Source organism: Amblyomma mixtum, chromosome 2, assembly GCF_055824585.1.
Source record: "Amblyomma mixtum isolate Tamu chromosome 2, ASM5582458v1, whole genome shotgun sequence".
NCBI lineage: Eukaryota > Metazoa > Arthropoda > Arachnida > Ixodida > Ixodidae > Amblyomma > Amblyomma mixtum.
Window position 1 is genome coordinate 42,654,219 of NC_143013.1, and position 11,582 is coordinate 42,665,800.

The window sequence follows — 11,582 nt, forward strand, 5'->3', positions numbered from 1 at the left end:
CCGATACCTTCGATGACGTCATCATGCGCCCCCCACTTGGCATTGTGCGCTGCGGAGAAGCTTGAAGGGCGTCGGGATTTTAAACGGCGATTACTTCACTATTTCAAGTGCCAGCCCAAAAATACTTCGCATGCTTTACCTGCAAGTTTCACACATTCGACCTTCTTAAGATCGTTGATTTCTAAAACCTATGCAGTTTCCCTTTAAGGGTGCATTTCCGTGTCTATTCTTCACACCGTTGCACTTTCCCAAAAGGGCGCAACGTATGCTCGTCGCACCCATAGCAAGGGTGGGATCGTTACAGTTGGACCCTTATTTTTTGGCTGCCTAAAAGGGCGCAAAATATGCTTGTCGCACCCTTTTTCCGACTGCTTTAAAGTTTCGTAGGTTTTTATTGCTTTAAAAGGCGCTGATCAATTTCTTTTTTGGGGTGCACTCTTGAGTGGAAGCTAAACATTTCCTACGAAAAGCTGCCAACGACCTGTCCAACTTTGCACTAACGTTACGGCATCTCCAACTGTAGTACCCAGATGTGTGTCACGGTGTTTCTGAACCTCCTTGCTGTTGAGTCACATTTGTTGTTGTTGCGACTGAAAGAAGGATGAAAAGGAAAGTGCACGGGCCTGCCGACTTACTAGAGCAGAGCCACCACCGCTGCCAAGTGCAGATAGAGGAGAGTTAAAAAAAAAAAAGGAGAAGAAAGAGTGAAAGAACAGACGCGCATCGCAACAACCGCGTCCGCCAAAGCGAAGACGCCGGCTGAAACAACGAATACAGATACAGACGCTGAAACCCTGAGAAAAGTCACGAAAAAGCTTCATGACAATGTGGATGGAAGAATTCCTCGGGATAATGGAGTATGCATAGATTTCAAACAAACTTTACTCGATTCTCGTAATCATTGCGAATGGCCTGTACAGATCTCTAAAAACTTGTCCCGTGGATGATTACCCCATTGGGTAAATATTTTTTAAAAATCTTGAGTGATTGCTTAGTTAATCGAGGAAGAAAAAAGTCGCAACCCTTTTGCAGGTCTCCAGCGGGGCCAAAAGCACGAGTCATTTGTGCCTAATGAAGTGCGTGTTGCTTAAAGCTTGTTTCACACACCATTCATATATGATGTGCATGTCCTCGTGCGAAGACCACGGTCTAGCCGATGTGTCATGCGTTCGCTCACAGAGCAGTCGCCCGCTCCGCTCTCATTTCTAATGAACGTCTTTACGAACTGGTGAAACTTATTGATCGCTTCGGCTGTGTTTCGGCAAGCCGCGATCAGTTCGCGAGCCTTATCTTCTTGAGCATTGATCCGAACATATCTCTACCACACTGTGATGAATACCCTTACCTATACTACACCACCTGGGCGTGCAAAATCAACCCTGAAATCCCCCCTATCCCTAACCCCACCGTCGTCAATGGGAAGCCGTGCTGTCTAGGTCGTGCCTGGATGACCAGCGCGAACTGGTGGACCGGATCAGGTTAACGGCAGCTGCTGCAGAACCTCTGGACTGAATGTCCCTATATTTTTGGAAAAACTTCTTTATAAATGTTTTCTATGAGCATCATCATCATCGAGCGCAATACCCGCGCCACACTCGCTAGCTATACCACGCGCGATGTGTAGGAGTACGCGCTGTTCATATGCTGTTTCCAAAGTGAGCCAGAGTCAACATCTTAAATTAAGAATCACCGCTATTTGTGGCGAATGGCATTGAGAGCAAATGCAGAATTTTTACAAGATGACAGCACTGCCACTTGTTACTGTTTAAGACCCCTTTTGTACGAGCGGCAGAACGTGTTCCGAGATACTCAGTGCGGGTTCGTCCGCGGGGTGTGTTCAAATTTTCCTCCTTGTCATGAAATTTCTGCGTAACGCTATGGGAGGGTTTTGTATACCGCTGTGAGTGTCCACGGCGTGCAACCGTGTTGAGCGACGGACACAACGTAATATGGGACAGCTAGGTCTTAATACCGTTTAAGGTATGTCACCACCTTCGAGAAAAAACTTCAATTTTTGACCAAAAGGTAAAATTCTATTTTTGATTTATAAAGCTGAGGTAGTTGGAAGGTTTAGCATGATTACAATATTGTAACTGTAAAAAAATACATCAAAATAAAAATTTTCCGGAATAGGGGTACTGCACCAACAGTAATAACTACGAAATGATACTTGCGATTCTGAAGCCATTTGGCAGGTACATGTTCAGGGCAATACCCTGTGCATCTAACCAGCACAATCAACGTATCTCTTGTCTAAGGTGTGTTAGCATAAAAAAAAACTGATATAGTTTACGTTCGGCAATTTTTTCCTTAAACAATTGGCCACAGTATAAAAAATCACCGCCGGTTTTCAGACATTCTGCTTGAATGCACAGCTTAGATTATCAAGAAACAGCACACAAAATTTCACGCAAAAATATTTAATAGAAGAAAAGTTATCACGGCTCGCGACTATAGGGCACAAAAAATCATGTTTTCATAAGAATGGGTTTAATGATTTGATGTAAATGTTCAGGTAATAAGAAACATTCAATAAGTCTAAAATCCACCACGCTCGAAGCTTGAGTCCTCCTTAGATGCAGCACGGTCTCCTTTTGTGCGATATAAAGCGCACATTTTTTTTTTTTTTTCATTGCCTGTTTTGCATCTCTGGCTGACTGACATGCTACCTTTCTCACACGGCTGGAGCTAGTGGTAAGGCACACCGTCTTGGTGTAGTAGACAGGTTGGATGCCTGCCTGCTTCAAAATATCCAATATGCCTCTGTTTCCATCACTGACAGTATACAACCCAAATAAGCGCGTGACAGTATCATACAACCCAAATAAGCGCGTGCAATGTAAACAACAGAATGACGGAGCACTCTGCAGCCCTCTAATGGAAAGTTTTAACTAAATCGAAAACATTAGGTACCACAAAATGTTTTAAAAACTTTTGTAATGTCCTTAAACAAATTATCAGTAAGTAATATGTATATGGAATGATATTTATAATTAAATGGCATAAGCTGTGGAATCAAAACTTTCAGTTTGGGTTTTGGATGCATGCAGGAGAGGTTGCAAAAAGTGCCATAACTTTTGAGTGGCTTGAAATAACAACGTAATTCTTTTTGCTAAATGTTCCTGAATGCACAGGGAGTTTTGAAATGTTATATGCAAGAAAATGATTTTTTTTAATGCATTTTTGAAGGTGATACATACCTTAATGCACACAAGTGGTCGAAATTGATCGAAAGCCGTCCACTTCGACGTGTTCATGGCCTATGTGCAGGTTCGGAAAGTTGAAAACCGCATGCTTCACTAATCCTCTGAAGTCGCCTACTACTCCGGGCCTGTCACTGTGGCTTAGTGCACGGTTATGGCGCTCGGCGACTGAGCCTGGGTTCAATCCCTGCCGCGGCGGCCGCGTTTCGATGGAGGTGAAACCCAAACGAAGCCCGTGTGCTGTGCGATGTCAATGAATTTTCACAGGGGAATTGAAACTAGGAATCACATATACTGTCATGGAAATACACATACACAAGCATGCATCTCACAGAAGAAAGACATACTACAGCCAGACACTAATAACATTGGCTCATGTGTACGCAACCACAGAACTTTTTTTGCTTCAGTACATATACCCTACTTGCTATGCTCTCTCCACTTCGCTCACACGCGGCGGCGACGGATCAGAGAGAAGAAACTCAAAACCTATGGAAACCTCCCACCTGATCACTTCCTGCCTGACCAATATGGCAACGCGAGCCTTGGAGGGAGGGTGAAAGAGCGTTTCTACTATAACGCTATGTTTGTGCGCGCCTGCTTTAGTGCCGTTGGTCAGCATGTGCCGTAGTTCTAGCGTCGAAGAAGCACGTGCAAAATCAAAACACCTAAAGAGCTAAGCTCAAATTTCGCATTCAGAAGTACCGAAATCGTTGGTGAAATTTTTTCACGTGACAGTCCTTTTTCGCGTTTGCTCGTCTTTAGCGCAAATAACACTAACCAGCGTTTATCCCTATTTGCAGAGCCCCTACGATGTTCTCTTTCTACCGCCTGTAAGCACACTCTTTATTATTCCACCCGCCATTGAAGTGTTTCCGAAGTCTCCTTGTGGGAAATCAGGAGTCTAGAATGCTAAAGATTGGACAATTCAACAATCTGAAATATTTAAACCTTCGGTGTACATTGTTGTTCAGTGATGTCTTGTCTACGCTTATAAAAATGGTCAATAGGACTCTATTGTCTTCCTATAGATATTTCAGTCTGTACATAGTTGACAGACTGCCTGTAGACAAGTCTACTAAAAGTGTATGGCTGTACATCTATGGATTGTCTAAAGACTGTCTGTGGGATTTCTATTTTCCAACCAGCCTAGGATTTGTCTATAGAAACTTTCTAGACTGAAAAAAGTATGTGGACAGTCTATAGACTGTCGAAAGAAATTTTTGTAAAGGTTGTGCAAGATTACTTAACGTTATAGTGTATTGATGCTTTCCCTGTAGAAAAGTACTTATTATCGGGAACTTATTTATTTTGTTTTTCTGTCTTGTTACATTACTTGCTTGTATGTGATGTCAGTGCATGTTAAAGAACCCCAGGTGGTTGAAATTTCTGGAGCCCTTCACTACAGCATCTCTCATAGCCTAGAGTCACTTTGGGACGTTAAACCCTATAAACCAAAGAAACTTGCTGTATGCTTTATGTGTTACGTCTGTACTGACTCCCACTTTTCTCTGTAACGATTTAACCCGAAAGCACAATTAAAAAAAATAAATATAATTATGGATGTAGGCATGAGATGGGCACAGGCATATTTAACTACCTCTGCTTCCAGAAAGGTTAAAACTGCACAAAAGACGAAGACGTGGCAGTGAGGAACACACAAAACACCACTGCACACGTGCTATTTTGTGCAGTGGTGTTTTGTGTGTTCCTCATTGCCATGACCTCGTCTTTAGTGCAGTTTTAACCTTTCTGTAACTATGAACCAACTAGACTGCAAGAACGTCCTACCCCTAGCTGCTTACAAATCGAATCACCCTCCACATAGCACCGAAATATAACAAAACTCTGCCGTTAATACAGTGCTTTTCCTAATGTTTGTGAAATGTTCCAAACTCCAAATAAACATTTCAATAACCTTTTCATAATCTCAAAAACTAATACAGGCAACTCATACATTCACCTTCTAATGGATAGCATAGCCTCAAGCTTATATAGCGAGCCATAAAGGGAGTCCCATAAGTAATGGTGGTAAACGATTAATATGCAGTTTTTTAATGAATATCCGTGGCTGCATGCAATCTATGGCAGGCACCATCTGAGATATGTAACTGTAAAATTCTGCTAACTGAGAAACATCCTACAGAATAAACAGTGGGAAAAGTTTAGAAGCTCAATGATTGCGATAAATTATGTTGTTTTATAGTTATGATCTGAACATTGTAAGATTTAAAGGGACCGCGAACTTATTTTGATAGGCATTTTCTAGTGAAAAAGATCTGCAGACGTGGTCTTTGTGAGTATTCGAGTCAAATGTGAAAGCTCTGCGTGCACCCATAATTTAGAAATAATTTTAAAAAATCACTGCTCTCAGTAGCTCGCAACCGATTAGGGCGAGACACCTCACCGCCCATCCCCTAACCCGATGACGTCAGCGGACAGAAGAGGCGATAAGCTTGAAGGCTGGCCCTTCTGCCCTTCTTGTAGGGGATGCGCAGTGATGTATGTCACCCTAATAGGTTAGAGCGACTGCGAGCAACGATTTTTTTAAATTATTGCTAAATTGTAGGGCCCACGCACAGCCTTCAAATTTGACTTGAATACCCGCAAAGACCATCTCTACAGACCTCCTAACTTAGAATATGCCCATCAAAATCATTTCAGGGTCCGTTTATTAGTACTATAGTTTTGTTTTATAGTTAAGATTTTACATTAAAATAACATTTCGAACACGATTTTAGCATAATGTTTAGTTTCAAAACCAAAGAAATGTTCATTATCTTCAATGTTAACATAGTGTTTAAAAGTACCATGTAACGTTACTGTTATTTACACAACATTTTCATAATTTTATTTGAGTGTTCGGTGCTAACTGGGCAGTGCCTATTTACGAAAAACAACTCTGTTTTGGTTACACCTTCCTCACTTCAAGACAGACATTGCAGTATAAATTTATGACACTACGGCTGAAAGACATAAAGGTGCGCCATGCTTCTGATGCACGCTTGAGGTCTGTGAGCAGATGGGTACCTATGTTCTTGATCTAAGCGAGAACGTGGCCTGAATAGTACTGATATCCCCCCTCCCCCCTCAATCCAGTGAAGCACTTGGTACTCGCTCATGATATCATAGTGACTGCCCATCCATTCCTCCCCCTCCAACCCCTCTCCTCTCTGAGTTCCTTATTCCACTTGGAAGAACTGCCCACATAGACTCCATGTTTCAAAATACGGCACATTGATTATTTTGAATTTCGTACATCTGCCTGCGTAGTTTATTACGCTGCTCGTCAGTGTTGACGTAAATTATCGCCAACAGGGCATTGCAGTCCATAGATGGCGGCTCCCTTTACTAGCGTCTGATGCAGATGATTCCTGGATTATAAACTGAGGTTTTCAAACTAAACTTGCTCCGTATATCCTTTCACAATGCAGACGGTGCGGCAGTTTCTTCACTTCTGCTACGTCTTTTGTCGTGCCTCCTGCAAGGTGAGTCAGCCGTTATGCGCACACATGGCCTCATTTCAAGGGCTAAAAGGATGTTGAGGATAACTCCATTCAGTTTTACAGTGGCAACTGATAAGGGCACGTTTCCTGGTTGTCCTGCGTTGGCATGACCGCTTGCCCCCGATTTGTCATCATGCAGTGATGTCGTGCATGACCTCGCCACAACTCTATATGGCAACGCCCCATGTTGCGTAGTCCGGATAGTGACGTCACGGGTATTGCCATTGTGACGTCACGTGCACTCTACCAGGGGAGACAAATAATTATGAACAAACAATATTATAACCAAACAGCTGTTGATGATTATAGAGTTACATGGGGGTAACCATCCTGTTTTTTTTCCCTTGTTTTGTTCTTAGTAAAAATCGATTCTATATAGGTCGCTCTGGGTATATTGACGTTTTGCCCCCCACTTGATTCAAATTCGTGGTGCCAATACTGAAAAGGACTCTGTGATCAGCGTTAGGAAGTGGATTAGCCGGTGACGTTGATGCCTGTATCTTTTTTTTAAACCCTTTCTAGTTTAGCTCTGTTATTAGTGAACGTAGACCAATTGCCATTAGAACGAGGCAATCTGTTGATACATGCTAACTTCAATTATCCTCGGACCTCAGATCGAAGGAGACTCTAGTGATTTGAGAATAAGTGGAGAGGGAAAAAGAGGAGAGAGAGAGAGAGAGAAAGTGGCCGGCAGCCTGTTTTACACATCGTTTTATACAAAGGGAAGGAATAATTATTAAACATCTCAATTTAGGTCATAAACCTGAAACAAACGATCCCCACGCTCTGCCAGTGTGCTCGCTGTTGTGCAGCCTTGGAGCAGAGCAGCCAGCTGTGGACTGGCTCGTGGCGTAGGAACCTGGGTTTCCCCTTTTACTTAACATGCTGCCAACTTTGTGTTCTTCTCCATCTCAGGTTTTTAAAAATGTGTCAGATTTACTAGAAATCATGGCGAAATTTCTGAAACAATAGAGAAGAAATGTTCCGACCACCACTGACAAGAAGAATAAAAAATGGCCGCGTGCTTCGGGTTCATGCAGTCCCGAAGTACTAGTACGGCAGGTATCAGATCCTTTAATCGTCAATATTAGTGGTGTGTCTGAGACCCCCCCCCCCCCCGAGACAGCCTTGACTTTAAGCACTGGCTAACACCGAGCACTTGAGTGCATGACCACGTGGTAAGCACTAAGCATGCTGCTGTGAATAGCACTTAACCGTATGCGAAGAGACACGACTCCACCAACAAGGCATGTGACAAATCACACGACGTGTGTGTTTACAAGCATATGCCGGCCAACAAGTTAGAGTATGTTTAGGCATAGTACCATCACTGTCCACACAAAGATGTTTTTGGCTCATGGTTTCTTGCAGAAAAAAGATAAATAAATAAAAGGTAGGATTGCAGTGAAATCTGGAATTCCAAGTTTCTCTAATGCCACAATGTTCATTCTTTTTCTTTTCCAGTTTGAGACCCTCGGAGCCCTTGCTAGCTACAGCAGGCGCATGATAAGGAGAGAGTACGTCTTTTGAAATACAATTTGATGTTCGTGAAGTTTATATGGCATAGATTTGTGTTCCTCATTGTCTCATTCGCTTGATTATTTTACATGCAGAACGAATTCAGAAGCGAAAGAGAACGACTTTGCCCACGGGGCCACGCCCTTTTGACATCATGTTGTTTGGACCAGGGAGACATCCATTTTTTTTTTTTGAATTTCAGTAAGCTGTTTGGTTTCCGCAACGTAGCTCGAAACACGTGTCACGGGACGAATTCCCGAACTTACTTCTCGAATTTGTCCCATAAGCGAGAAATTTTTGATGCAAGAAACATATATTGATCCTCAATGAATTTAACGATAAAAGCTTGAGAAATCCAGTGTACTATTATAGCGGTCCCCCCTCAGCACCCTCCAAGAGTTTCCCCAATATCCGCCCTTTGCCCAACTTTCCGAGCAGGTGTACCGGGAGGGTAATTTTGCAGGTCGTGAGCGAGCAATGCACGACACATTGCCGGAACATACTACTCCTCCTCCCTGTAATGGCCGGGCCCTCACATAATAGAGCAGAATAAACAGAAAAAGCTACAAGATACCTACAAAGTTGCCTTGTGCCAGACGGCACAAGGCATAAAAGCGGCCAAAAGTTCAGTTTTAACGCGCTGCCGGTGACGGCAGGGGAGACAGGACTACAGAAAAACCAGCCGAGTGCTTCCTGACAAAGATGCCACAGCCTGCATTCGGTCCCTCACTGTGTGAAGCTATCAGCAATGCATTTTGTTCAGTCATTTCATTGTAATGAAGAGCAATCTCGCAAAACCCAATGTTTTAATTCCCACTGCTGCTTCTCGGTTCCGTCGCTAATGTCCCGCACGCTGCAGAGTATCGTACTTTTCGCGGCTCCCTCTGTCGCTTTACATCTACTCAACCTGCAATGTACGTCGGCCAACCGTTGGAAAGAAAACAAGCAAATTAAAACGGGCTTTAGTGGTAGGAGGATATCGGTTCCGAAGGCAGGGTAGAGCAGGCAAGCATAGGTCCGGCTCGAACAATTGGTGCTTTTTCTGTCTCGTATCACGTGTCTGCTCGACCGCTGCAGCAGCTGGCCTTCCTCTTTACAATCTACTCCGAGGGAAAGACAGCCATCCTGGCGATTTTGGGGGACAACGAGACGCAGGGGTCGTAGTGCGGCTTCAAACGAGACACATGGACAGTCTCACATCCACGTAGTCAGAGATTCGGTGTGGGCGTTAAGGCTCGACAATAACAAGCAATGACGACAAGTAACGGGAGAAGTGTGCTCAAGGAAGCGGTAGGGTTCGTGGTAGTTTGGAAGGAACTTGAAAGAGAAACTGGGTCAGGTAGAAGGCACACGAAGCCAAACAGGGGATTGCAAAAGAAAACAGTCTGTGCCATGCGAGTTGTCGAACCGGTATTTTTGGCGCCCCTGGTCGTCGAATGTGAACGATCGGATGAGCTGCCGGCACTCTTCAGCATGTTTGGAGGTGTGGTTGTGGACTCCGATGAATCAGGAAGGTAAGGGAGAATGGTGTCAAGCGTTGAGGGTGGTTTACAGGCGTACAGGCGGAAAAATGGTGAGAAACCAGTAATGCTCTGTGTTGCGGTGTTGTAGGCGTATGTGACGAAGGGTAGCACTACGTCGCAGTTCGAATGATCCACAGCCACTTACACCAACAACATATCACTAATGTCTGATTAAAGCGTTCAGTCAGGCTGTTCGTCTGCAGATGGTAGGGCGTAGTGGTGCAATGAGTAACGTTGCACTGCTGCAGAAGGAGCGAAACCACATAGAAGACACACTCGCCCATGGTTGCTCAGTAGTTCATGCGGTGCTGCATGGCGAAGTTTAATGTAATGCAAGAGGAAGGCTGCAACATCCTATGCAGCAGCAGGGAGGGCGGCGGTTTTGGGGTACAGTGTCAGGTGGTCTACAGCGACGATGACTCAGCGGTTTCCGGCAGCATAGGGAAGCAGTCCGTACATTCTAAATAGAAAGGAGTAAAAAGGGAAAGCACTGGAGAACAGCTTATTCCCTTTTTACTCCCATATAAGCATATTCCTGTCTAGAGTGCAGTATGTGGCCAATGCCAACTCGGTCGAAAGGCCTGGATGGGCAAGGCAAAGACTGCATCGGCCTGTCCAGTGGCGGTGACCGGGCTTGCGACGTCGACAGTCTGGGCAGGAACGGACAAACTTGTGGACGTAGCTGTGTACAGCCTTCCTAAATATATACAGCCAAAAAGATTTCCTTCTGAGCCTTGTAACGAGGCTTGTTTTGCATCCTCTGCGACCCTAATCTGCCAATGAAACATCCCAAGCTTAGAACTGCTAAATGTGCCAGATAACCTAGTCACACGAATTAGAAGCAAACCCCTTGGGCTCTATATTTCTTACAAAGACTGTACATACCACACCAGTAATAGCAGAGGCGAAGATGGGTAAAATCGGCATGAATGGCTTGTGAGTCACTATGAATTGCAGCGCATATTTCCTAGCGTAAATGTCCGGGGATCACAAGAAGCCATTTGCGCACTTCCACCAAGATAAAACGGGCTTGGTAGCACAATGTCGATTGCAAAGGCAACGTAGAGCAGGCAATTGAGTACAGGCCCGTCTCGAATAGTTGGCGATTTTTCCACCTTGCGCCACGAGTCGGCTCTGCCGCTGCAGGGTGCAGCAAGGGTGCAGACTCCAAGTAAACATGACGTAGACGTTACGTCACCGGTGTCACGTGTTTGCTCGCTGACGACCTGCAAAAATACCCTTCATTTGCACAAAGCACCTTTGCGTCTATTTCACCTCAGTGCGTTTCTCTCTCCTCGAGTTACACAATCTAACAAGGCCAAACCACAACCGTTGTGAAGTTTTTGTGCATGTTTCGAAAGCTTTGGGTGTGGAGGATTTTACGCTACGATAGTGAACCGCATATGTCGGGTGGGGGACGGAGGTACGAATTCCTGACTCGCAAATTCTTTTGCACCTATACAGCCTTAAGCCATTTGTACGCACATGTACTGTTGTGTGCACATTGTACAGGAAACAGCTGCCCAATGTGCCGGCCTCGACAGCAGGTGGGCGTCGTCAAGGGGCGCCCTCATGCAGAGCTCTCATGCAGAGCTCTCATGCAGAGCCCTCATGCAGAGCGTCAAGTTTTGGACCACGGGGAGGGGTTCCTACTTTTTCCCACGGCTGTACAGTTAGGGAGCCCACATGCTCTCTGGAGGGCCGCGCACTGGTCAATTGCGATGGCAAATTAGCGATGGCAAGGCGCACCAAGAACTTAGTGATTAGGTTCACACACATTTTGCATGTTTCCTATTTATGCGGCATTGGTGTCGTTGACGTAAAGCACCAGG

At 44.7% G+C, this 11,582-nt stretch overlaps 1 protein-coding gene across 1 annotated transcript in view; it reads left to right on the top strand.

Moving 5' to 3' along the window:
* LOC149359136 (uncharacterized) overlaps positions 1 to 8,653 on the top strand; it is a 114,469-nt gene extending 105,816 nt beyond the window's left edge. Inside the window, exons 7-9 of the mRNA XM_089571379.1 lie at positions 4,007 to 4,036; positions 6,638 to 6,691; positions 8,174 to 8,653. Coding sequence (XP_089427505.1) covers positions 4,007 to 4,036; positions 6,638 to 6,691; positions 8,174 to 8,239 — 150 coding nt within the window. The 3' untranslated portion in view covers positions 8,240 to 8,653. The remainder of the gene's footprint in view (positions 1 to 4,006; positions 4,037 to 6,637; positions 6,692 to 8,173) is intronic.
* The last annotated feature ends 2,929 nt before the right edge of the window (positions 8,654 to 11,582 follow it).